Consider the following 27,502-nt stretch of genomic DNA (forward strand, 5'->3'; position numbering starts at 1 on the left):
GCTATTTGTGCTATTTTGGTGGTGTATTGAGCTCCTGGCTGCCTTGTCTATTTTTTTTCTCCTCTGCCCCTTCTTCTTTGGTGGATTTGTTGTTTGCTCCCCCTCCCCCCGTTGTTTTCACAGCATCACCCTCCCTCCATCACTATTAGGCTAGGTTCACACTACGATTTGTAACTACGGTTCCCATATACGGCTGGGAGGAGGGGGCGGGGCTTAATCGCGGTATAGGGGAACCGTATTTAATGCATGTCTATGAGCTGACCGGAGTGAACCGCAGCCTCCGGTCGGCTGCTTGTTCGTCCATAAGCGGTTTCCCGACCGCAGGCAAAAACGTGGTTGACCGCGTTTTTGCCTACGGTCGGGAAACTGCATACGGCCAAAAAAGCAGCCGACCGGAGGCTGCGGTTCACTCCGGTCGGCTCATAGACATGCATTAAATACGGTTCCCCTATACGGCTGAGTGCGGGCGCAGCAATTAAGCCCCGCCCCCTCCTCCCAGCCGTATACGGGAACCGTAGTCACAAATCGTAGTGTGAACCCAGCCTTATAATGGCATCAGTTTTCTCTCAGCGGTGAAAGTTTTGTATACTGAATTGTTTATATTGAGAAAATAAAAAAGTAAAAAAGAGAAACAAAAAATATATGCTTTACAGCATGCCCCATAAATGGTCTAGAGCAGCACCTATGTACTACTATGGGAGAGGCTTTTAAGCATGGTCTGTGACATCTTTGATGTCTGAGCTTCAGCTATTGTGAATGGTGTGTTAGCTATCTACTGGTGTCACCTGTCACTGTCATCTTGCTTGTGATGATAAAGGAGGACACTGTTGGAAACTTTTCTTTACAGAAAGGTAAGTTTTGCTTAGTATAGCGCTTTTTTGTTAGAATCAAAACTGCAAGATTTCAGGATTATTTTTAAATACAGATAAAGAAATGGAGAATAAAAAAGATAAAAAATAAAAATCACCAGAAATTCAAAAGGACACAATATAAAAAAAAATGTAAACAGTATGTAAAAGGGATGAATGATTTGACAATGACAATCTACTCACCACACTGAATAGTGGTTGGGATCTCCATTGCACGCCTTCGTTTATATCTCAGTTCTGAAGATGGTGGCTGATTCCAGTTTGCGGATATGTAACCAAACTCATCCCAGAATTTTACAATGCCCTTTTGAGCTGTGGGAGAATAAGAAAAAAAATAGTCAGTTTTGGCATTCAGTTAATGGAGATATATAATGCCAAAAAACTTATCCCCTATCCAATGGTGTTAGATTTTGTGGGGGGTGGGGGTCTGACCGCTGTGACCCACCGCAATCTCCTCATTGGGAGCCTGGCTCTCCCCGGGAAGGGGGCTTTTGACCCCCGCATGAAGAAGCAGTACTATGGGAGTGCAAGTCTGCAATCTCCAGCTCTCCCACAGAGATACACACAGGGGGCGTGCCGGCCGCTGCTTCGTGCGGGGGTTTACACGATCCCTTCCCGGGGAGAGCTGAAGCCCTGTGCAGGAGATCGCGGTTGGTCCCACTGGTCGGATCCCCTGCAATCTAACACTTATCCCTTATACTTTAGTCCCAGCGGTCGGACCCCACACAATCTAAAACATATATATTTATGCTGAATAGGGGATACGTTTTTCAGCATGAAGATGTATCGCAAGAATTTTAATAGCAAAATTAGCACAGTTATTAACAATATGATTTCTAAAAGCTTGATGTTTACACGATACATGTAGTTAAAATGAACATAGTAACAGGTATTTTTTATTTAGTTATTTAACAATCAGACAATAGTTCTGACACTAACAATATGTTCACACTGCTGTCAGGTCCCATTAGTGGTGCTATTTTTTTCCACCAACATAAAAACCAAACATAAAACCCAACAGACACCATTTCAGTCTACTGGAGTTAGCTCCAGTAGGTGCTGATGGTATTAATCATACACTGGAATCAAGTGTCAAGGTTTACATGGAAAACAGAATTCAGGACTCCAGTGTTAAAGCCTTTAAAATATCAATATTCTATTGTACTGCATTATCAAACAAAATTTACCTATGCCAATATCTTTCCAATACTGTGCTAAGTGTTCCCCCATAGCTTTCATAAGGTGTCGGTATTCCTTGGCATCAGCAAAGTCTTGTTTGTTGTGTGTAGGCTCCAGAACAAGATATGGCACATCAACCACTCCTACTACTCCTCCACAGGCCCTAGAAGGAGAAGCAGTCAAAGGGTTTAGACTTATTTCTGCTATATTTATTTTTAAATATTAAATTAATCCAAGCTTTCTAAACAAAATGCCTTGGACCATAAAATAGAGTATTGTAATCATTTTGCTGAGAAAATCAATTATCCACAAATCTGCTTGAGACCAGTTCCAAACATGGCAAAAAGGCGCGGGTCTTATTCCACAGTGGCGTAGCTTTAGAGGTCGCAATAGTGACTGGGCACCATAGCCAGTAGCCTGCCACTACACTATACTCTGCCTCCTCCTTGCTGCCCATAGCTGCATCGCTGGGTAACACAGACCCATCGATGCAGCTCTGGACAGTCTATGCGCATGGAGGAGAAGGGTGAACGCTTGGGGTGTGCCGAGGATTCCTGAATAACTTACCCATGATAGGGCTCTGCCCCCTCTGCCAGCCCTATCATTATTTTACCCAGTGACATTCTTTAATTTGGGGGGGCTGTATGTCAGTGTGTGAAGCATTGTGCTTTCAGATATTGGAAAACCACAACTTCCAGTATGCCCAAAGAGCCTTTGGCTGTCTGGGCATGCTGGGAGTTGCAGTTTTGCAGCAGCTGGGGGCACCTTAATTGGGAAACATTGGGATGGGGGACACTGTGTGGAGGGATAAGGGACATACTAAGGAGGGGGGTTACTTAAAGAAGCAGTGTTTTACAACCAGAATGCCTCCAGATGTTGAAAAACTACAACTTCCAGCATGCTCAGACAGCCTTTTGCTGATTTGGGGGCTAGTGTGGATGGATGGGGAGATGCTCATTGTGTGGTGTGGATAAATCGGAACATGTAAAAATTTGTCCTGCGGCCCATGAGACTCTAGTTAGGCCTCTGATTCTGATGGTACAGTGACAGGGATTTTTTAATTATCTTCAAATACAGGATGAGGATCTGCAGACAAAGTTAAGAGCCAATGATGTCTGGGCATCAGACTCTGCAGAGGGAAGTCACAGAAGACTGGACCAGATAAAAAAGAAAAATAGACTACAGAGAAGACTGGGTGAGTCACTTTTATCATTGTGTTTTCTCTTTACTGTGTCCCATCATTACTGTAGTCACTGATATCTTTGTGCGGCCGGGGCTGGGGGAAGGTGGGGAGGGGGTCGTCAGAGGGCCCAGGATAATTTTTCACATCGGAGCCCTGTAGTTTTCAGCAACACCCCTATGAGTCCATTACAGACAATATTTCCATCCCAATTGCAGGTCTAAAGACTCAACCTGATAGATTCCTCTATGATGATGTTAGTTCTGAATATAAGCCTCTAAACCTTGATAAAGCTGGTATCCCAGTTCAAGGGATTGTCTCTTTAATGAGACTCTCTTTCAGAATATAGATGCTGTTGTGATTGTCTGGGCTCTGCAGGTATAGCTTTAGGCAGCTCCAGCAAACAGCTGAAAAATCCAGAGAAAGCCTTGTGGATGCCATGGTTGTTGTTGACTGCAGCATTTAGGGGGTTAAACAAAAATACACAGTAATATCCAGTTACCATGTATGGGGTGGGCACCCATAGTTTATGAAAGGGGCTCAGCTTCTTACCCTGTTACTTACAACCTTTCCAACGTTATGATGTTGGAAAAGGAGTAAAATCCCCCCCCACAAAACAATAAAAAATTAAACAAAACAAAAACATGACATTGGCTGTGCAAAAAATGATTTCTTACAAGCAGCATCAATATAATCTTCATTTTATTTTACACACATAAGCACACTAATGTTTAAAAAAAATGGGTGAAATTACATTGTTAAAACCAGAGGTAATACTTACATTCCTCCCTCAAGCTGAGGTCCAACTTTTTCATACATCTTTATTAGCCGACTGCAGTTATACACAAACATGCCATCAAGTTCCCGTTTCTCAATATTTACTCCAAAGATAAAGTTTAACTCTTTTGGTTCTTTAAGGGCTCTAAAAGCAAAATATGTGTAAATTTTCTTAGTTGCATGTTATTTTGTGTTCTTAAAGGAAATCTGTCAGCTGTAGGTCACACTAAGAGCTTAAATGTGAAAGAGGCCATGTTGAGCCTCCTATCTACCCCACCTCTCCCTGCATTGACTGACTGCATGGCTCTGGGCTGGAAGAGGATCCCTGTCAACCCCCTTTATGTATCTCTATGGGAGAGCCAGAGATAACCGAATACTGTATCTCCGGCTCTCCCATAGAGATACATGGAAGTGGCGTGTTGGCCATCGCTTTTTGTGGAGGTCGACATACTCCCTTCCTGGGAACTGCCGGGGAGCTGTGCAAGAGACAGCGGGAAGGGAGGGCCCAGCAGTCAAACTCCTCACGATCTAAAACTTATCCCCATCCTTTGGATAAGGGATATATTTTACTTCACGGGAGTACTCCTTTAAAGTTAATTTACCATTTATTATACAATTCCCTAGATTTCTTTTATTTATTTTGTATTTGTATAATTGATAAGGTAAACAACTGTCGGCAATACAGGTTATACAATAGAAAGGACAATCATACAATAAATAGTGACATCAATGTAACATACAATAAAGCATTATACAATCTGTATATCGGTGTCTTCCCTATGAGATATAATCAAAGTTTGGAAGACCACAACAGAACAAGAGCAGACACACATGAAAAAGTAGAACATGTGAACTTAAACACGTCCATCACTACCATTCCTAGCCTCAAGCAATGTTGTACAGCATGAAAGTAAGGCAAACAGCTCAAAAAGAAAGGAAAAAAAACAACAACAACGCTGCTGCCAGGTGTAAGCATCACACAAAAATAAATGCAGTAGACAGTTACATTATTAGGGAACAGATGAATCCAGTCTAGGAGAGTTATTATAAGAACAGTGGGTCAGAGGGGAAGAGCACCAGGGACCCCAGACGCTCAAACTTAGCAGGGCATTTTCTATTCTTCTAAACCACATGGTGATCGCCTTTCTAGCAAGAAACAATGTCTCCTAAAGAAAAGGACAGACATGGTGGGGCCACACCTCCATAATCGAGGGGGTGAAGGATCTACCAAGGTAGAGAGAAGTTGCAGGACCTCTTACCAGAAGGATGCTACAAAAATGAATGCCCACATACGGTGCTAGAAGTTCGCTCTAGGAGCATAGCAATGGTGACAAGAGTCTTAGGCTGAGTGTCCTATCTTTAATAATCTAATAGTGGTAATATAACTATAGTGGATAATGTATAGTTCAATAAACTTCTTATTGTTACTGAGGTATGAGAGGACAATATCTCATTCCAGTCCTCATTGGACAGGGAGGGTAGATGGGACGCCAGCCTGTAGGGAAGAGTGAGCAATTTTGGCCTGGATGAGGTGGGTGTAGAGTATGGAAAAAAGGCCCCCGGGAACCTGAGACCTTAGCACCCCAGTGAGTGGGTAAATAATCTGGATTTTATTTGTTGTATAAATATATATCTATAGTATTGAATTGGTATTCATAATGTAAACAAGAGAGTTGATCTTATTTGCTACTACTGCGGCTAGTCATACACACCGGCTATGCATCCTGCACTTTAACTAGGGACATGGTTAGTCTTTACCAAAATAACTTACCTTTGCTTTGCTTCTTTAATACGCTTCTTAACATCTGCCTCTCGACGGGCAGTAATTGCAGCATTTTGCACCTGCCTGAGAGAAGCCTGAAACAGAACAAAACTATTAAAAACTTAACCCCTTAAGGACCCAGCCAATTTTCACTGTAGGACCCGGCCATTTTTTGCACATCTGACCACTGTCTGTCACTTTAAGCATTAATAACTCTCGGATGCTTTTACCTTTCATTCTGATTCCGAGATTGTTTTTTCGTGACATATTCTACTTTACGTTAGTGGTAAAATTTTGTCGATACTTGCATCGTTTCTTGGTAAAAAATTCCAAAATTTTATGAAAAAATTGAAAATTTAGCATTTTTTTTAACTTTGAAGCTCTCTGCTTATAAGGAAAATTAATATTCCAAATAAATTATACATTGATTCACATATACAATATGTCTACTTTATGACTGCATCATAACGTTGACATGTTTTTACTTTTGGAAGACATCAGAGGGCTTCAAAGTTCAGCAGCAATTTTCCAATTTTTCACAACATTTTCCAAATCAAAATTTTTCAGGGACCAGTTCTGTTTTGAAGTGGATTTGAAGGGCTTTCAGATTAGAAATACCCCACAAATGAATGACCCCATTATAAAAACTGCACCCCCCAAAGTATTCAAAATGACATTCAAAAGGTTTGTTAACCCTTTAGGTGTTTCACAGGAATAGCAGCAAATTGAAGGAGAAAATCAAAAATCTTCATTTTTTACACTGGAATGTTCTTGTAGACCCAGTTTTTTATTTTTTACAAGGGGTAAAAGGAGAGAAATCTTCCTAAAATGTGTAACCCAATTTCTCTCGAGTAAGGAAATACCTCATATGTGTATGTCAAGTGTACGGCGGGCGCAGTAGAGGGCTCAGAAGGGAAGGAGCGCCAATAGGATTTTGGAGAGCGAGTTTTTCTGAAATGGTTTTTGGGGGGCATGTCACATTTAGGAAACCCCTATGGTGCCAGAACAGCAAAAAAAAAAACACATGGCAAACTATTTTGGAAACTACACCCCTCAAGGCACGTAACAAGGGGTCCAGTGAGCCTTAACACCCCACAGGTGTTTGACGACTTTTTGTTAAAGTTGGATGTGTAAATGATTAATTAATTTTTTTCCACTAAAATGCTAGTTTTCCCCAAAATTTTTAATTTTTAAAAGGGATAATAGGACAAAATGCCCCCCAAAATTTGTAACCCCATCTCTTCTGAGTATGGAAATACCCCAAGTGTGGACGTCAAGTGCTCTGCTGGCGCACTACAATGCTCAGAAGAGAAGGAGTCACATTTGGCTTTTGAAAAGCGAATTTTGCTGAAATGGTTTTTGGAGGGCATGTTGCATTTAGGAAGTCCCAATGGTGCCAGAACAGCAAAAAAGCACCATTGAGCTTTTGAAGACAGAATTTGGTTGGAATAGAAGTCGGGGGCCATGTGCGTTTACAAAGCCCCCCCCGTGGTGCCAGAACAGTGGACCCCCCCACATGTGACCCTATTTTGGAAACTACACCCCTCACAGAATTTAATAAGGGGTGCAGTGAGTATTTACACCCAACTGGCGTTTGATAGATCTTTGGAACAGTGGGCTGTGCAAATGAAAAATTACATTTTTCATTTTCACGGATCACTGTTCCAAAAATCTGTCAGACACCTGTGGGGCGTAAATGCTCACTGTACCCCTTATTACATTACGTGAGGGGTGTAGTTTCCAACATTGGGTCATATGTGGTCCATTGTTCTGGCTCTATGGGGGCTTTGTAGACACACGTAGCCTTCAATTCCGGACAAATTTTATCTTCAAAATCCCAATGGTGCTCCTTCTCTTCTGAGCATTGTAGTTCGCCCGCCGAGCACTTTACATCCACATATGGGGTATTTTCTTACTCAGAAATAATTGGATTACAAATTTTGGGGGTCTTTTTTCCTATGTTTCCTTGTGAAAATGAAAAATTTTGGGTAACACCAGCATTTTTGTGAATTTTATTTTATTTTTTTCATTTTTCCATCCAACTTTAATGAAAATTCGTCAAACACCCGTGGGGTGTAAAGGCTCACTTTACCCCTTGTTACTTTCCGTGAGGGGTGTAGTTTCCAAAATGGGGTCACATGTGGGTATTTATTTTTTTGCGTTTATGTCAGAACCGCTGTAAAATCAGCCCACCTCTGTGCAAATCACCAATTTAGGCCTCAAATGTACATAGTGCGCTCTCACTCTTGAGCCTTGTTATGCGCCCGCAGAGCATTTTACGCCCACATATGGGGTATTTCCGTACTTTTGGGGGTCTTTTTAAATTTTTTTACAATGACAAGCTGGTGTAGCCCCCAACTTTTCCTTTTAATAAGGGGTAAAAGGAGAAAAAGCCCCCCAAAATTTGTAATGCAATTTCTCCCGATTACGGAGATACCCCATATGTGGCCCTAAACTGTTTCCTTGAAATACGACTGGGCTCCGAAGTGAGAGATCGCCATACGCATTTGAGGACTAAATTAGACATTGCATAGGGGTGGACATAGGGGTATTCTACGCCAGTGATTCCCAAACAGGGTGTCTCCAGCTGTTGCTAAACTCCCAGCATGTCTGGACAATCAGTGGCTGTCCGGAAATGCTGGGAGTTGTTGTTTTGCAACAGCTGGAGGCTCCGTTTTGGAAACACTGCCGTACAATACATTTTTCATTTTTATTGGGGGGACAGTGTAAGGGGGTGTTTATGTAGTGTTTTACCCTTTATTATGTGTTAGTGTAGTGTTTTTAGGGTACATTCACACGGGCACAGGTTTATAGTGAGCTTCCCGCTAGAAATTTTCGCTGCGGCGAAAAATTTGCAGCTGCTCATACTTGAAACAGGAAACTTACTGTAAACCCGCCCGTGTGAATGTACCCTGTACGTTCACATGGGGGGGGTCAAATCTCCAGCTGTTTCAAAACTACAACTCCCAGCATGTACTGACAGACCGTGCATGCTGGGAGTTGTAGTTTTGCAACAGCTGGAGGCACGCTGGTTGGAAAACCTTCAGTTAGGTTCTGTTACCTAACTCAGTATTTTCCAACCAGTGTGCCTATAGCTGTTGCAAAACTACAACTCCCAGTATGTACTGATCGCCGAAGGGCATGCTGGGAGATCTAGTTATGCAACAGCTGGAGGGATCGCAACTACAACTCCCAGCATGCCGAGACAGCTGTTTCGGCATGCTGGGATTTGCAGTTTTGCAACATCTGGAGGCCTACAGATAGAGACCACTGCACTGTGATCTCCAAACTGTAGACCTCCAGATGTTGCAAAACTACAAATCCCAGCATGCACAGACAGCAAACAGCTATGTGGGCATGCTAGGAGTTGTAGTTTTGCAAGATCTAGAGTGCTACAGTATAGAGATCACTGTGCAGTGGTCTCTAAACTGTAGACCTCCAGCTGTTGCAAAACTGCATCTCCCATCATGCCCAGCAGCTGTCTGGGCATGCTGGGAGTTGTAGTTTTGCAACATCTGGAGGGCTACAGTCTCAGACTGTAGCCCTCTAGATGTTGCTAGGCAACTTACCAGCTTCCGTCGGATCCAGGGAGCCGTCCTCTTCTGCTGCACGACATGCCGCCCGCGCCGATCACCGCCGCCGATCCCGTCCCGCAGCTTCCACCGACGGGTAAGTGGATCTTCGGCGTTCGGTCCCCGTCGTTTCCCCGTTCTGCACCGCCTATTGTGGGTGGGCAGAACGGGAAAAACGAAAGTAAACCCCCCGCCCTAATCTGCTATAGCAGAGATAGGAGGGGTGGCACCTCTGCCACCTCACTCCTATCGCTAGAGGGGGATCGTGGGTGTCTTAAACAACCGCGATCCCCCTTATATTCCGGGTCACCATAGACCCGTATGACCCGAAATCGGCGCAAATCACAAGTGTGAATTCACTTGCGATTTGCGCCGATTGCCGACATGGGGGGGGGCTCTGTTGACCCCCCCTGGGCATTTGCACGGGGTGCCTGCTGATCGATATCAGCAGTCACCCCGGCCCAATTCCCACGGGCGTACAGGTACGCCCTGGGTCCTTAAGACCCAGGTACAGAAGGCGTATCCATACGCCCTAGGTCCTGAACGGGTTAAAGACAAACACCTAATTCTATATGCACAAGATATAATGAAGACATAAAGATAATATAATATAATATACACTGAAGGAAAGGTAGAACAACTGGTGTGCATTCTAAGAATGAGTCATGACATATTTCCTTGGTATTGAAAGGCTTAAGCTCTTTTATACTTTAAATTGTTAGATAATGCTTTCTTAAAACTAAATGGTGCAATATGTTGGTGCTTTCATGAATGCCAGTGTAACCTGGCTGTGGACCTGGGTGTGGACCTGCTGACCTTCTGCTCTGGAATACTTTTGAGGGCATTGTCTAAACAGTCCCCTGGTTTTCAATACCTCAGAGAATGATCACGGTGTAGGTGGTGGCCGGCCCAGCACACTATGCAAGGGACAAGTCCAGGTACTGGCCAAGCTTATGGGCATGGGTTTATAGTGAACAAACCGGGTCATACACAAGAGAAGCAACATGGTACAAGGAAGCAGAAGGAACAAAGACAGGAAACAAACAAAGGTTTTACCCTGTAACTCAACTGCATACAAAAACTACTAGGTAGCACAATGGCTACATATGCTGGGAGGCACAGTATCTCTACAGGTTCAGACAAATGTCATCACAGCCAGTAAATGTGTAGACATTGATGTGTTGTATGTATATACTTTATACACATTAAACTTACATTTTAATTGTACACCATTAGATAGGACGTTCACATTTTTGAGATTATTAACTTTTTGCTTGGTTGTAGGAGACAGGGGGAGATGTATCTTAATATTTTGTTATTATATTTAAGCCTGTACAGAGGAAAAGTTGCTGAGTTGCCCATAGCAACCAATCAGATCGCTTCTTTCATTTTTTCAGAGGCCTTTTCAAAAATGAAAAAAGCTATTTGATTGGTTGATATGGGAAACTCAGCAACTTTTCCTCTGGACAGGTTTTGATAAATCTCCTTGAAAATGCTAAACTGCAAGAAGCAATGAAAATTATATCACCTGCCCAATAGTAAGAAAATTGCAATACTTGGAAAAGAGTTTAGAAATACTGCTCTTCTGAAAACATTGACATGGTTTATTCTGTCAACATTTAGACTATCAGCCTTACCCTAGATTCTCGGGCCAGGTCCTCTCCAAGACGAGATTCCAGAGCTCGTGCTTTACTCTCTGCTTCACGTGCTTTTTCCTCCGCTGTCAAAAGATGAAGAGTAAGTTAGCCTTTTTCACCAAACTGCATTTTAATTCTTAATTAAAACTATATGGTTAAGAATTTCTTTCAACTAGAAATTGCATGAAAAACAAAAGTTGAGTATATAAATTCACAAAGATTTTGCAAATTAATGTTAATCTCTTAATGACAAAGATTTTTGGGATTTTTTTTGCGGCGAACACAGAGACCAGGAGTATTATGCTGTTGTCCACTAGGAGGCTGACACTAGGCAAAAAAAAGAAGTCGGCTCCTCCCAGCAGGATATACCCACCCACAGGCACAGAGCTAATCAGTTGTGTCACAAAGCAGTAGGAGTATCAAAAGTAACAACAGGCAACAAACAACCTGACCAAGAACCAGAAATGGGTGGATGCTGTGTTCCCCAATGAAGGCTACGAGGGAGAGAGTTTACGGCGAGTACAAAAAAAATCTCCTTTTCTTGGACGCCTTAGGAGAGACCCTGGGGAAGCCGGAAACCAACCACCTGGAAGCCCCCAAAAAGCATGAGGGGAGAGCTAAGACCCGAAAAGGAAGGAACCAAGCAGGGACGGAGGTCCAACCTCTAACCAAATGCGACAAGAAACAGTCGCCTCGGAGGCCTGCCGGACACACCCCTGGCCGGAGAGCAAGCACAACCTCCGAAGAAAAGACATAAGGCACAGGATCCCCAAGGCCGGGCCCAAACTTGGAAGAGAGAGCGAAAAGAGAACTCAAACATGGCAAGCGTGTCAGACAGGCCCGAAGGGAGAATACCTGCTAAGAGGGCAGCCGCAACCACAGGACCGTGGCTGAGCAGAGAAAATGATAAGAAGAAGGCAGCTGAACACACACAGCAGGGGGCAAGAACTCAGAAGGTGGAGCTAGAAGCCACCGGAAAAGGAGAAGAGACAGACAAACATGATCCACGTCCAGGCCCAAAACGCAGAGCAATCCGGCCCAGAGGACGACTAGAGCATGGGGCACATAGGCGACCACTCGGACTGAGAGGCCTGGACAACAAACCACAGTCCCCGGCCACGCTTCCAAGCGACCAGGTGTAATTGAAAGCTCAAAGAGCACACAGTATCGCCTGGAAGGGTGAGGAAAATTGAGGACGACAGGAGGACAACACCCATCTAGGTGCAAAATTGCCAGACAGAAGTAAATAGGAGGAAAGAATGGCCCTCGGCCACAAGGTCCGTACAGCCCCGGAGGGAGACAATGGGATACCATAGGAGGGTTCATAGAAGTCACCCTGTTCAGGGAAAGAGGGAACTCTGGCCCAGGAGAAGAGGTCCTGGAGGGGGGTGGAGGTGGGGGATAGACATACTCACCCACAGGAAGTATACTAACCAACTAAGTCTTCAACCAGCTAGTGCCACCTGCCTTAAGCCAGCTCAGCTGGCAAACAGGGGCAAATGGGGGACCATAGGTACACCACCAGGCACTGGTTGCTGGTGAGGAGGGGTTAACGGCCCATCCAGCAATGCATCGTGCCCCAAGCTCGCAGGTGGGGGGGGGGGGGGATCAGGCAGCACCATGCTCCAGTTGCCCCACGCTAGAGAAAAAAACAAAAGGAAAGAAAAACTAAACTATAGCTGAAACTCTGAAAAAACTTAAGAAATTAGACCAGGTCTGGAGAGCTCCAGACCCGTGTCTGCCTCCTGGTGACACTAAGCTAAAACTGATTAGCTCTGTGCCTGTGGGTGGGTATATCCTGCTGGGAGGAGCAGACTTCTTTTTTTGCCTAGTGTCAGCCTCCTAGTGGACAGCAGCATATACCCATGGTCTCTGTGTTCCCCAATAAGGTGACTGAGAAATACATAAATCAATTTTTTATCTATAGGGATTGTTGTTTGTGAGACTAATTGTACTTTGTAATGACATCCCTCATTTTATCACAAAATGTACGGTGAAGCAAAAAAATATATATATATTTGTGGGCCAAAATTGAAAAAAAAAAAAAAAAACACTACAATGCAACTTTTAGGAAGTTAAGTTTCTACACAGTACATTGTTTTATTTTACTACCGTGTATATACTCGAGTATAAGCCGACCCGAGTATAGGCTGAGACCCCTAATTTCAACCCAAAATCCCAGGAAAAGTTATTGACTCGAGTATAAGCCTAGGGTGGGAAATACATCATCCCCCCTGTCATCATCCAGACCCCTGTCATTAACATCCTCATCATCATCACCGCCTGTCATCATCCAGACCCTCATCATCATCACCTGTCATCATCCCACACATCCCCCCTTCATCATCCCCTTGTCATCATCCCCACCCCCTTCATCATCCCCTTGTCATAATCCCCACCCCCCTTCATCATCCCACACCCCCCCTTCATCATCCTCTTGTCATCATCCCACCCCCCCCTTCATCATCCCCTTGTCATCATCCCCACCCCCCTTCATCATCCCACACCCCCCCTTCATCATCCTCTTGTCATCATCCCACCCCCCCCCCTTCATCATCCTCTAATCATCCGCCCTCAGTGGTCTTCAACCTGCGGACCTCCAGAGGTTTCAAAACTACAACTCCCAGCAAGCCCGGGCAGCCATCGGCTGTCCGGGCTTGCTGGGAGTTGTAGTTTTGAAACCTCCGGAGGTCCGCAGGTTGAAGACCACTGCGGCCTTCGACATCATCCAGCCCATTTAGTTCTGTACAGTACTCACCTCCGCTCGGCGCTGGTCCGGTGCTGCAGGGCTGTCCGGTGAGGAGGTCGTCCAGTGGGATAGTGGTTCCGGGCTGCTATCTTCACCGGGGGCGCCTCTTCTCCGCGCTTCCGGCCCGGAATAGAGGCGTTGCCTTGACAATGACGCAGAAGTACGTTGGCAATGAACGTACCTCTGCGTCGTTGTCAAGGCAACGTGACTATTCTGGGGCCGGGCCCGAAGCGCTTAGAAGAGGCCTCCCCGGTGAAGATAGCAGCCCGGAACCACTATCCCACCGGACCACCTCCTCACCGGACAGTCCTGCATCACCGGACCAGCGCCGAGCGGAGGTGAGTACTGTACAGAACTAAAGGGGGGTCAGAGGGGGCTGGATGATGTCGAAGGCCGCAGTGGTCTTCAACCTGCGGACCTCCGGAGGTTTCAAAACTACAACTCCCAGCAAGCCCGGACAGCCGATGGCTGCTCGGGCTTGCTGGGAGTTGTAGTTTTGAAACCTCTGGAGGTCCGCAGGTTGAAGACCACTGCGGGTGGTGAGTTCACTCGAGTATAAGCCGAGGGGGGTGTTTTCAGCACGAAAAATCGTGCTGAAAAACTCGGCTTATACTCGAGTATATACGGTAGTTTAAAAATAAAATTAGTATGCTTAAAATGATCCTATTCTGACCCCTATAACACTTATTTTTCCCTATACAAAGCTGTATGAGGGCTTATTTTTCGTGCCGTGATCTGTAGTCTTTATCAGTACCATTTTTGTTTTAATGAGACTTTTTGATCACTTTTTATTTTATTTTTTTCTGGAATATTAAGTGACCAAAAATCTGCAATTCTTGATTTTACATCTATGTCATTGACTGTGCCGGTTTAATGAACATTATATTTTACTAGTTCAAACAGGCTGGAGCAGTAAAGCTGAGATCAGACGGCACGGAGGCAGGTAGGGACCCTCCAGCCTTCATGTAAGCTGATCAGGACCCAGCAATTACCTTGCCATGGTCCAGATCAGCAAAACCCACCAACTGCCAACTCAGATTAACCAGCTTTATGTCCCGCAGTCGTCTTTGATCACAGGATCCAAAGAGTGAATAGCCTCTGGCTGACAATTCCAGCAGGGGACACGCAGTACAGACTGGGATGACATCAGAATATGACAAGGGGGAAGGGGTTAAAGGGGTACTCCGGTGGAAAACTTTTTTTTTTTTTTAAGAAAGTTAAACAGATTTGTAAATTACTTATATTAAAAAATCTTAATCCTTCCAGTACTTATTAGCTGCTGAATACTACAGAGGAAATTATTTTCTTTTTTGAACACAGTGCTCTCTGCTGACATGACCACAGTGCTCTCTGCTGACATCTCTGTCCATGTGTTTTCTATGGGGATTTTCTCCTACTCTGGACAGTTCTTAAAATGGACAGAGGTGTCAGCAGAGAGCACTGTGGTCATGATGTCAGCAGAGAGCTCTGTGTTCCAAAAATAAAAGAATTTCCTCTATAGTATTCAGCAGCTAATAAGTACTAGAAGGATGAAGAATTTTTAATAGAAGTAATTTACAAATCTGTTTAACTTTCTGCCAACAGTTGATAAAAAAAAAAAAAAAGTTTTCCACCGGAGAACCCCTTTAAGTATCCTAAGTAATGGAGAAAAAATGCATCACCATATTTTAAATAGTAAGAAAATCATTATTGTCCCCACAATACCAATTTTTGCCATGTGCTCTGCCTTCTTCACCTCCTGTTCAGCTCGTGTTTTGAACCGATTTGATGTATATTTGTACATTCTGAAAAAAAATAAAAAAAATAAACTATATAAAAAAACGTGAACATTCAGCTTGGCAAAACATTCATTTGTTATCAATGAAAAGAGGATGGATAAGCCACTGCCAGAATCCTCTGAAAAAAAAAATTAAAATCAAAATACTCCATACTTTTTCTCCACTGACATCATCAATCGGGAGGCCCCAACCCACACATTACACAGTTTGCCAAAATGATACACCTTAAAGGGGTACTCCAAAGGAAAAAACTATTTTTCAAATCCACCGCTGTATGCTTTAGAGCAGTAGTCTTCAACCTACGGACCTCCAGATGTTGCAAAACTACAACTCCCGGCATGCCCGGACAGCCAACGGCTGTCCGGGCATGCTGGGAGTTGTAGTTTTGCAACATCTGGAGGTCCGCAGGTTGAAGACCACTGCTTTAGAGTGTAGTTCTTTGCAGTCTGACCACAGTGCTCTATGCTGCCACCTCTGTTGGCGTCAGGAACTGTCCAGAGCAGGAGCAAATCCCCATAGTAAACATCTCCTAAATAAAATAATTTACAGATCTGTATACCTTTCTGACACCAGTTGATTTGAATTTTTTTTTCTTATAGAGTGCCCACTTGAGATGGAAAGTTCAAACAGAAATGTGAACATAATCTAGCGTTACATGTTGTGATGACACCTATTTGCACTCTCTCTTTACTCACCTGGGCTTGTAAAGACAACAAGATAATCGTTTGGTCTGAACCTTGTGACCATGAATAAAAATTCTCATTCTTGGGTCAATATAAAGAACAGCAGCATAAGCTCGAAATGAACGCCTTTCTGGCTTCCTTTGAAATAAATACATATGGAGACATTTATGAGGGATAACAAAACCAACCATAAGCAACATCTATTTATATTTATCCATATTTCTACAATTATAGAGACAAAACATATTAGGATTGATACAATACATACAACAAATAAACCGTATATGATGAGTGTAATGAAATAGCACGTGTAACAAAAAAAGCGTGTTAATTCTTTAGGAACACAATTTGCACCCAAATATAGATATATATTTTTTGTTATTTTTTTTAATATCCCTTTTGACAGAGGACAGAGAAATATGGCAGAAATATTCACCTGTGTGTGGAGAGGGAAGGGTGAAGTCTGAGTACCGCTGTGCCATGTCTCACTTTGCCTTACTTGCTAAAGATGAGCTCAAAGACTTTCTAAAAAGCCCATATTCCGTGAGTAAGGATGGACAGCCCTAAGATGAAGGCTTATCCCCATTTGTTTAAGAGATCATGGGGTTATCAGCTCCCAGAACCCCACAGATCAAAATTTACGAATGCTTCTATGACATCTGAACGTTTTTAAAATAACCATTTCACTTTTAAGAGCATTTCACTCCTAGACCCAGACACCACAATGTCTTGGGCTGGCCCTGCTCTCTGCTGACACCTCTGTCCACGTCAGGAACTGTCCAGAGCAGGAGAGGTTTGCTATGGGGATTTGTTTCTGCTCTGGACAGTTCCTTTCACATACAGAGGTGTCCGCAGAGAGCACTGTGGTCATGCAGAAAAGAACTATACAACTTCCTGTGGAGCATACAGCATCTGATAAGTACTAGAAGGATTAAAGGGGTTATCTAGGACAAAAAAAATGTTTTTATACATCAACTGGCTCCAGAAAGTTAAACAGATTTGTAACTTACTTCTATTAAAAAATCTTAATTCTTTCAGAACTTATCAGCTCATTAAGTTGAGTTGTTCTTTTCTGTCTAAGTGCTTTCTGATGACACGTGTCTCGGGAACCGCCCAGTTTAGAAGCAAATCCCCATAGCAAACCTCTTCTACTCTGTGCAGTTCCCGAGACAAGCAGAGATGTCAGCAGAGAGCACTGTTGCCAGACAGAAAAGAACAACTCAACTTCAGCAGCTGATAATTATTGAAAGGATTAAGATTTTTTAATAGAAGTAATTTACAAATCTGTTTAACTTTCTGGAGCCAGTTGATCAGAGAAATTAACCCCTTCCCGACCCATGGCATACATGTACGTCATGGGTCAGGTGGGTGGACATGACGCGGTGGCTCGCAGGTCGGGTCCACGTCATGAACTGGAGATGTCCGGAGCTGACATCTGCCAGTAATGGCGGACATCGGAGATCGTGCTATACAGATCGCGGCATTTAAACACTAAGGGGACATTTACTAATCTAGTCTATTCTGGGTATGCTTATAGACCAGCGTATATGGTAGTCTCCTGTCTATTGTGCTCCTAATTTATCAAAGGTCTCACAGCCCTTGATAGATTCTGTGCTCAGACTTCAGGGTCTACAGCTTAAACTGCATTTAGACCTGCTCCAACATGGTCTGACATTTCAGCGTATTTTGGGCAGATGAGACTTGTCGCACAAAAGTCGCTTTTGATAAATTCAGCACCAATGCATTTTCCAATGCATTTCCGTCTAAAATAGACTAGCATGCATCATGTTCTAAAAATCCTCTACAGCAAAAGTCGCAGAAAAGTCGCACATATTTAGACTGTGACTTTCTGTGCGACAAATTTAGACAGGAAAAACCAGTCTAAATCCTTTGATAAATCTCCCCCTAAATGTTGCTATTCCCTGGGTTCTAGTATTCCCATAGCCGCCCGGGCTATGGGTTGCTATGGTAGACCGAGGTCTTACCGTGTTCTCGGCATCTTCCCTGGCTCTGTTATTGCTTAGAGCTCACTTAGGCAGCCCTTAGCAATCAAGCACAGATTTCATAGATCGATGTAATGCAATAGCATTACATTGATCTATATAAGCCATCTGATGATGGCTTATGATAGGCCCTTAGGGGAGCCAAAAAAGTGTGAGTGTAAAAAAAGTTAAAAAATATTTAAAAAATCCATCCCCTAATAAAAATTCAAATCACCCCCCTTTAACCATTTTGTAAATAAAACACTGTACAAACATAAAAAATACACATATTTTGTATCGCAACATGCGTAATTGTCCGAACTATTACATTATTATGTTTCTGATCCTGTATGGTGAATGACGTAATAGCAAAAAAAAAATTCCAAGCGCCAAAATTGCTGATTTTTGGTTACATTACATCCTAAAAAAATTGTAATAGAAAGCAATCAAAAAGTCCAATCAACACAAAAAATTAGCCCTCATACCGCCCCGTATGCGGAAAAATAAAGTTATTGGGGTCAGAAGATAATTTTAAACATATAAATTTTACTGCATGTAGTTGATTTTTTTTCCAGATGTACGACAGAATAAAACCTATATATGTAGGGTATAATTTTAATTGTATGGACCTACAGAATAAAGAGAAGGTGTCATTTTTACCGAAAACTGTACTGCGTAAAAACGGAAGCCCCCAAAAGTTACAAAATTGTGTTTTTTCTTCAATTTTCTCGCACAATGATTTTTTTTTTCTGTTTCGCCGTAGATTTTTGGGTAAAATTACTGATGTAATTTCAAAGTAGAATTGGTGGCACAAATAATAAGTCATCATATGGATTTTTAGGTGCAAAATTGAAAGATTTATGATTTTTTTAAAGTTAAAGAGGAAAAAACAAAAGTGCAAAAACGGAAAAACCCCAGGTCATGAAGGGGTTAACCCATGTAGGTAGGCAATCTTTATTACTATTGACACCATTACTTCCCCTTGAGACAGAAGGGGAAGGACCGATAAAACTGGGTACATAAGAAAACTATTTTGTTTTGCTATACACCTGTTTAGGTATCTCAGGACTATAAAACTGCAATACTTGACTGATTGTGTAGGGTCAAGAAGGGGGAAAAGCTTTCAGAACCTGCATATCTAGAAGTTCAATAGGTGTAGAGGAAGCTAAGAGGCTACTATGCATCGCTTCAAAGAAACATGGGGAAATTGGATTAAAGGGGTAGCCCGGGGAACTTATCAGACACTTATCCCCTATTTTCAGGATGGTCCCAGCGGTCAGACCCCTCCCAATCAGACACTTATTTCCTATCCTGTGGATAGGGCATTAGTGTCTATTTAAGTTTAGTTCCCCAGACCACCCCTTTAACCAATCAGCCATCCTCCCACAGGAATCCTAGCATAAGAACTCTTTCCGTTGGTTCAGCCTATTGGTCCCACAAGGTACTCTATTGCTTCCTCGATCTTGTGTACGTGGACAACACAATGTTTGAATGATGCCTCGGGGACATTCACCTCTAAAAAGAGTTCTTCTTTTGCCTCTACTCTCCTAGGGAGTTTTTTTTTCCCTTTATGTTGAAGAAATCCTCCATAAGAACATCCAGCTCTGCTCCAAATGTATGCCCAGGACTGAACTTTTTACCGTACAGATTTTTGTACCTAATGTCCTTAATAAATTATAAATAATAAATCTCATCATTTGGAACCTCAGATTTTTATCTTCCTTAAATCTTTGCATGACTTCTTAACTGTCCTAAAAGTATTATAAGAAATTATACTAACCTAAGTCTTTGCTGGAGCGAAAACAAAACTTAGCGTTTACCCCTTCCCCCCCTATATGTGTATATATGTGCATGTGTGCATATGTATTTGTACATGTGTTTTCATTACTACATGTTCTTATAGTACCTAGACCCATTTATATACATATATTTTTAACGCCATGCACATATTTATATTTCTTAACGCCATGCACATATTTATATTTCTTAATGCTATGCACATATTTATATTTTTACTAGGTTACAAAGAGTGTACTGTTTACATAGGGTGTTCTGATCCATTATACACCAATGGTTGATATAGGGTTTTATACCTATTATGGCCCTTAAGACACAGCATATCACTCCATATGTTATCACTACACAAGTTCCTATCAATACCACATACCTAACATGGTCCGATCATGACTAAAATAGTAATCTTGTTATCAGTTAATACCTGGTTATACTATACCATGCTGTTACACATCATAATACCACACCAGCATGTCCTCTTTTACATATCACCTTCATCTTTACCTATGACAATGTGAGTCTCCCCCTTACAATGTGATCACTATACAGGCAGTGCTTACTTCTTCTCTGCACTGATTAACAGACTAATATCCCTGTATAGTTCTCTATTAACATCTTGTCTCCCTCTCATGCCTGCTTATCCCCTAACAGTGCGATCCTCACAGGATTCACATAGCCTGAAGTGTCTGAGACTGTCAGTATCTCCTGACAGCACGATCCTTATATACACAGTGCTCACAGCCCACACTGACCAGGCTGCCAGTATCCCCTGACAGCACTATTTGCATATAGATAATAATCGCACAGCTTACACTGAATAGGAGCCTGTCAGTGTCCTCTGCCAGTACGATCCTCACAGCCTTCACAAGTAAGGAGAAACCACATTCAGAGCTGATTGGTAGAGAGCTGACCATGTGACCTCCTAGCATAGCAACGCGTCCAGGGCAACCAGCCCGGCTTCAGAGCTCACTGCTATTGACGTGCTTCTCACACAGGAAGTGCCTTGGTTACACTGTTCACATGCTGCGGCTGACAGCTTCCGGCCCACTGCGATTCTCCAGCAGTTGCTAGTCATGGTCCAACACATAACCTGACCTTATATTACCACAATTTGTAATTGTATTGCTTCCTAATGTATATTCATACTGTATATTATATGTAAGTGCTGTTTCTGTTCCTGTACTTTGATTTTCAAGTTTGGATTGTTACTCCTCCCATGTGTTTTTGGCGCCCATTTTTGGGCTATATAAACCTGCTATTGTTGTACTGTCCTTATCCTGATCTGAGGAAGGGAGGGATCCTCCCGAAACGCGTAATCTTGTCCATTTTATAGTTTTTTTAATAAAATGTCCTGCTGAGGACTTTCCTATTACCTTTGGCATCCGCCTCATCTGTCTACAAGAGTCTGCAGCGCCATACCTGAGGGTTTTTTCCTGCTCTACTTCTAATATTGACTCCCAGGACGACTTGTTTCCTCCTGCAACCCATCGGCATAGCAGCGACTCGTACTACAGTACCCAGATTATATCGTGGGTGATATGCTTTTTTGCATAGATCTCAAGGTGAGCGGCCATCTATAAGCCCCGTGGGGTATAGAAGGGGCAGCGGCACCCATTGCCGGCGCCGCTGCCCTGTTGCCTCCCCCATCCCCGGTTGCATAATTACCTGTTGCCGGGGTCGGGTCCGCGCTGCTTCAGGCCTCCGGCGTGCGTTCCCTGCATCGTTGCTATGCACTGCACGGCGCACTGACATCATGCGCCGCGCAGCGCATAGCAACGACGCAGGGGACGCACGCCGGAGGCCTGAAGCAGCGCGGACCCGACCCCGGCAACAGGTAATTATGCAACCGGGGATGGGGGAGGCAACAGGGCAGCGGCGCCGGCAATGGGTGCCGCTGCCCCTTCTATCCCCCTGGCTGTCGGCGTCGATAGCCAGGGGGAGAGAAGCGCTGGCAGCAGGGCTCTAGACCCCAGGGCAGGCAGGGGCATAGAAGCCGGCAGCGTTGGCTGTCTCTGCACCTGCAAAGCCGCTGCAGTTCATTGATTTAAAGTGCCTGCTTTAAATCATTGAACTGCAGCGGCTTATCGGCGTATAACACGCACATAGACTTTAGACTAAAAATTTTAGCCTAAAAAGTGCGTGTTATATGCCGATAAATAAGGTATCTCCTAAAATGATACCAATAAAAAGTCCTGCAAAAAATAAGCCCTTACTCAGTTACGGCTGTTGGAAAATGAATGGCAAAATAAGAATTTTGCTCAGAAAAGGAAAAAGAACATAGAAAGCTATATAAAATGGGTATCGCCATAATCATACTGACCCACAGAATAAATATAACATCACTTTTACCACACATTGTACACCATTAAAAAAAAAATTTTAAACGCCAGAAATTTTTCTGTTTTTCACAATATTTTGGAGTTTTTCACAAAAAATGCTGCATGTGTCAACAAAAATGCACCACTTATATAAAGTACAATATGTCATGAAAAAAAAACTATCTCAGAATCGCTACGCTCAGTAAAAGTGTTCTAAAGTTATTACCAGTTAAAGAGATACATGTCAAATTTTCTTTTTAAAAGAGTCTGGTCATTAAGGTAAAAAATTGGTCCATCCTTAAGGGGTTAAAGGGAACCGTTCATCAAATTTTACCATGGGAACGCATTATATATGGTAAAATCATCTTCCTCACCATCCCCGGAAGATGTTTCTGCATGCAGAGATAGTGAGGATATATAATTTAAAAGTGTCTCCCGCCAGCCCCGTAAGTAGTCCCCTGGGTGGGGATCTACAGTGGGGAGAACAAGTATTTATACACCGACGATTTTGCCGGTTTTCCTACTTACAAAGCATGTTAAGGTCTGTAATTTTTATTCAACATACTTTTCAACTGTGAGAGACTGAATCTAAAACAAAAATTATAGAAAATCACATTGTATGATTTTAAATTTTTTTATAAATAATTAGCATTTTATGCCATAAGTATTTGATACATCAGAAAAGCATAACTTAATTTGGTACAGAAACCCTTGTTTGCAATTACATTGATCATACGTTTCCTGTAGTTCTTGACCAGGTTTGCACACACTGCAGCAGGGATTTTGGCCTACTCCTTCACACAGACCTTCTCCAGATCCTTCAGGTTTCAGGGCTGTCGCTGGGCAAAACAGACTTTCAGCTCCTGCCAAAGATTTTCTATATGGTTCGGGTCTGGAGACTTGCTAGGCAACTACAGGAACTTGAGATGCTTCTTATGGGGCCACTCTTTAGTTGCCCTGGCTGTGTGTTTCGGATCGTTGTCATGCTGGAAGACCCAGCCATGACCATCTTCAATGCTCTAACTGAGGGAAAGAGGTTGTTGGCCAAGGTCTCACAATACATGCCCCATCCATCCTCCCCTTAATATGATGCAGTCGTCCTGTCCCCTTTGCAGAAAAGCAGCCCCAAAGAATGAGGTTTCCACCTCCATGCTTTATGGTTGGGATGGTGTTCTTGGGGTTGCACTCATCCTTCTTCTTCCTCCAAACACGGCGAGTGGATTTTAGACCAAAAAGCTCTATAATTGTCTCATCAGACCACATGACCTTTTCCCATTCCTCCTAAGGATCAGTTGACCATCCAGATGGTAATAGGAAAACTTCAGACAGACCTGGACATGCGCTGGCTGGTGCTGACCCTGCGAGTGCTGCAGGATTTTAATCCATGACGGCGTAGCATGTTACTAATGGTTTTCTTGGAGACTGTAGTCCCAGCTCTCTTCAAGTACTGCCGTGTAGTTCTAGGCTGATCCCTCACCTTCCTAATGATCATTGATACCCCACAAGGTGAGATCTTGCATGAAGCCCCAGACTGAGGTAGACTGAACTTCATCTTGAACTTCTTCCATTTTCTATTAATTGTGCCAACAGTTGTTGCCTTCTCACCAAGCTGCTTGCCTACTGTAAGGTAGCCCATCCCATGCTTGTGCAAGTCTACAATTTTATCCCTGATGTCCTTACACAGCTCTCTGGTCTTCGCCATTGTGGAGAGGTTGGAGTCTGTTTGATTCAGTGTGTGGACAGGTGTCTTTTATACAGGTAATGAGTGGAGAACAGAAGGGCTTGTTAAAAAAAATAAAAATAACAGGTCTGTGAGGACCGGAATTCTTACTGCTTGATAGGTGATTAAATACTTATGTCATGCAATAAAATGCAAATTATTATTATATTTTTTTTTTTTAAATCATTACATGTGATTTTCTGGATTTTTGTTTTAGAGTCCGTCTCCCACTGTTAAAAAGACATTACAGACCTCTACATGCTTTGTAAGTAGGAAAACCTGAAAAATCAGCAGTGTATCAAATACTTGTTCTCCCCACTGTATACTGACCTAGTTCCATCTGCTGCACTGTAATCATGTCCCTTCAGCGTGATTGACAGCCCTCAACACCGATTTGCTCTCTAAGTAGACGGAGCAGAGCAATTACACGGGCCGTGCCGGGCTGTCAATCACGTTGAGGGGGCATGATTACAGCCTATGCATCGCGAATAGGCGAGTATAGCTCTCTGCCCAGCGGACTGCTTACTAGGCTGGCAGGGAACACTTTTAAACTATTTATTCTAACAATCCCTGCGGGCAGGAACGTTTGCCGGTATGGTAAGAAAGAAGATTTTACCATAAATAACAAATTGCAATGCGTTATATACTGTAAAATCTGATGACCGGTTCCCTTTAAGGCATGCCCTGCCTGTCTATTAACTCCGTCAGGACGAAGGGCGTACCTGTACACCCCTTGCCCGGTACCGGTGTTTAAAATTGGGTCACACCATGAACCCGCATCACACCGGGTCGGTCCCGGCTGCTAACGATAGCCGGGACCCTGGGCTATTAGTTGTGCCGCGCACTATTAACGCTTTAGACGAAAATGAAAGTAAACGCTTCCCGGCAGCTCAGTCAGGCTGATCGGGACATCGCGATAAAATCGCAATGTCCCGACCAGCATGGACGCGAGCGGAGACCCCCTTACCTTCCTCCATCGCAACTCGGCAAGAGGCCTTTTTGGAGGCGGCATCCACATCCCACGCCCTAAGCCACATGGGGCGGCGGAGGGCCGCTAGGAAACCCACAGCAAAGGCAGCTCCACGGACTGACTACATGGAAGCTGTGCACAGAATTCCCCAGCATTGGAGAACCAAAGCAAGATAGATCCTCCGGGGGAAATCCCGCCAGGATACCCTGACTGAGTTGTGAGCACCACAACAATAGGGCCTCGGACCCAGAGCCTGCTGCGTCTGAGGCAAACTCCGCCAAGGACTCCACCATCTGGTCTGTCAAGTCCTTGAATGCAGCTGCTTCTGCCAGTGGCAGTGTAGTAGCCTAGAGAGGCGGGAAATTGGTGGAACCATTGAGAGAGGGCAAACCACCTTAGAGGCAAAGTCCTTGGCAAATGGGTAACGCACTTGAACCCTCTTCATTCCTGTGAACCTCTTGTCCGGATGTTTGCATGCAGATTCCAGAAGGATGTGAAGTTCAGCGTGAGAGCTGAACCCTTGAGGTGCTGGTTGAGCACGATGAAAGGATACTTCAGGAGTAACGTCCGAAGATCCTGGGTCCTCTAAGTGAAAGGAGTCTCATATGGCCGCAACCAATGAGTTCACCGTTTCAACTATATCCGAGCGGTCTTCTGAGTCAGATGCCGGTTCGGAAGCCTCATCCGCCAGTTCACCAGGAGAAAGTGAACGCATGGAGGCAGCCCTGGAGGGGGGCGACCCTGACCGGGTACGCGGCTCTGGCGGGGCAGAGCGGCGATTCCGGAAACGTCCTCTGGAGGAGCGATGTCTGTGACCAGATGACACGGGGAGGCGAGACCCACGGAGGGACGCCCACATCTAGCTGGAGACTCAATGTAAAAGTCAGACAAAATACCCCTATTACGCTTCGTGAGAGCGTGAGGCTTGTGGAAAAGAGGAGCGGGACCCACCAGAGGGCCGGAGCAGGGCAGACCTCTTCCAGGTAGACACCATGTCATGTGAGGCCTCAGCCACCACAAGGGGGACTGGAGTCAAGTCAGCCATATACTGGGATAGGAAGAAAACCCAGGTTGAAGGGGCGGCCGAATCCACCGGAATTGTAACATCCGGGGAAACTGGGGGAGCAGTGGAGCAGGCAGAGTCAGTGGGCATTTTAGGAATAATATGTCATAGAGACAAAATAGAGACTAGCAGTCTAGTTGTCAGTTTAGAGAGAGAGGACAGAATAGCGTCCCCTATGTCAGTAAAGTGTTAACCCCTGAGAGGGGCGTTCCCAGAGCAGGGGCACTGCCGATTGGCCCCCGCCACCTGGATCGCGCGCACAGCGCTGATTGGAGGGCGATTCGCGCCTCCAGTAAGCTCCGGCGGCCCTGTGGGTGGAGCTACAGCGACCCGGCCGCCGAGAATAACCAGAGTACAGTAAACCCATGTCCACCTCCTGCAAGACACTAAGCTAAAACTGATTAGCTCAGGGCCTGGAGGCGGGTATATCCTGCTGGGAGGAGCCGACTTTTTTTTATTACCATAGTGTCACACCTCCTAGAGACAGCAGCATACACCCACGGTGTGTGTCCCCCAATGGAGCCGATAGAGAAACACTGGTTTAGAGACCCAGACTTATGGACTTGATGAAGCAAATGGACTTGCATATTTTGATCTCAAGGTACACTAATATTATCACAAAAGGACCTATGGATGGAGGGTAATTTGTTATAAACTTTATTTACAATTGACCACATCAGTGGTCACTAGTACCCTAAATTTACCATCCATTAAATAAATTTTAAACGCAAAACATAACTTTTATTACTGTGCCTATTGTTAAAAACCCAACAGGTGGTATCTCTATCTTGGCCATTTGCCCAAAAACCCTTGAAAAAGCCATCGGCTGGTGGTGAAACGTCGGGGGGGGGGGGGGGGTCAATATGTATAGTATTTTAAAATAACAAGAGTTAGGTCTCTCATTAGTAACTTGCGGACTGCAGCCGCAATTCACATATATCAGTGGCATGTAGTTACATGCTTTACAAGTTATTGAGCACAGTATGAAGAGACCACCTGTTGGGTTTTTAACAATAGGCACAGTAATAAAAGTTATGTTTTATGTTTAAAATTAATTTAATGGATGGTAAATTTAGGGTACTAGTGACCACTGATGTGGTCAATTGTAAACAAGGTACACTAATGACCTGTTAGTTTTTTTTTAATTATGCTGAGAAGCAATTCAATTATAGTACAAGTTATGCGGCCATGTTCTGTATCTCTCTTTGTGAGCTTCAGAAAATGTGACATGAGGACAGAGCTGATATGGAGAGATCAGTGCCCTATGGCCAAAAACATTATATTAGCAAGTTGCTTTATTATACTTTTTGACACCATACACAGGATGTTTCTTTTGCTGGACAAGCATTTATTTATTTTTACACTGAATTTGAGGTGCCTGTATTTTTTACCACAACACACTTTCTGGAAAGGCAAAAAAATTAAAAATAATAGTTATTAAAAAAAAGGTTAGTACTTTCTAAAATATG

General features: G+C 43.7%; 1 protein-coding gene across 7 annotated transcripts in view; it reads right to left on the minus strand.

Annotated features, from left to right (window-relative positions):
- The window catches only part of MORC2 (MORC family CW-type zinc finger 2), a 92,553-nt gene that overhangs the window by 30,658 nt on the left and 34,393 nt on the right, over positions 1 to 27,502 (minus strand). For all 7 annotated transcript variants that reach the window (XM_056528623.1, XM_056528622.1, XM_056528624.1 and 4 more), the window contains 7 exons: positions 16,199 to 16,324; positions 15,430 to 15,509; positions 10,977 to 11,059; positions 5,777 to 5,862; positions 4,010 to 4,150; positions 2,057 to 2,211; positions 1,053 to 1,181 (listed from right to left, as the gene is read on the minus strand). In XM_056528623.1, coding sequence (XP_056384598.1) covers positions 1,053 to 1,181; positions 2,057 to 2,211; positions 4,010 to 4,150; positions 5,777 to 5,862; positions 10,977 to 11,059; positions 15,430 to 15,509; positions 16,199 to 16,324 — 800 coding nt within the window. The remainder of the gene's footprint in view (positions 1 to 1,052; positions 1,182 to 2,056; positions 2,212 to 4,009; positions 4,151 to 5,776; positions 5,863 to 10,976; positions 11,060 to 15,429; positions 15,510 to 16,198; positions 16,325 to 27,502) is intronic.

The sequence above is a fragment of the Hyla sarda genome, chromosome 1, assembly GCF_029499605.1.
Source record: "Hyla sarda isolate aHylSar1 chromosome 1, aHylSar1.hap1, whole genome shotgun sequence".
Lineage (NCBI taxonomy): Eukaryota > Metazoa > Chordata > Amphibia > Anura > Hylidae > Hyla > Hyla sarda.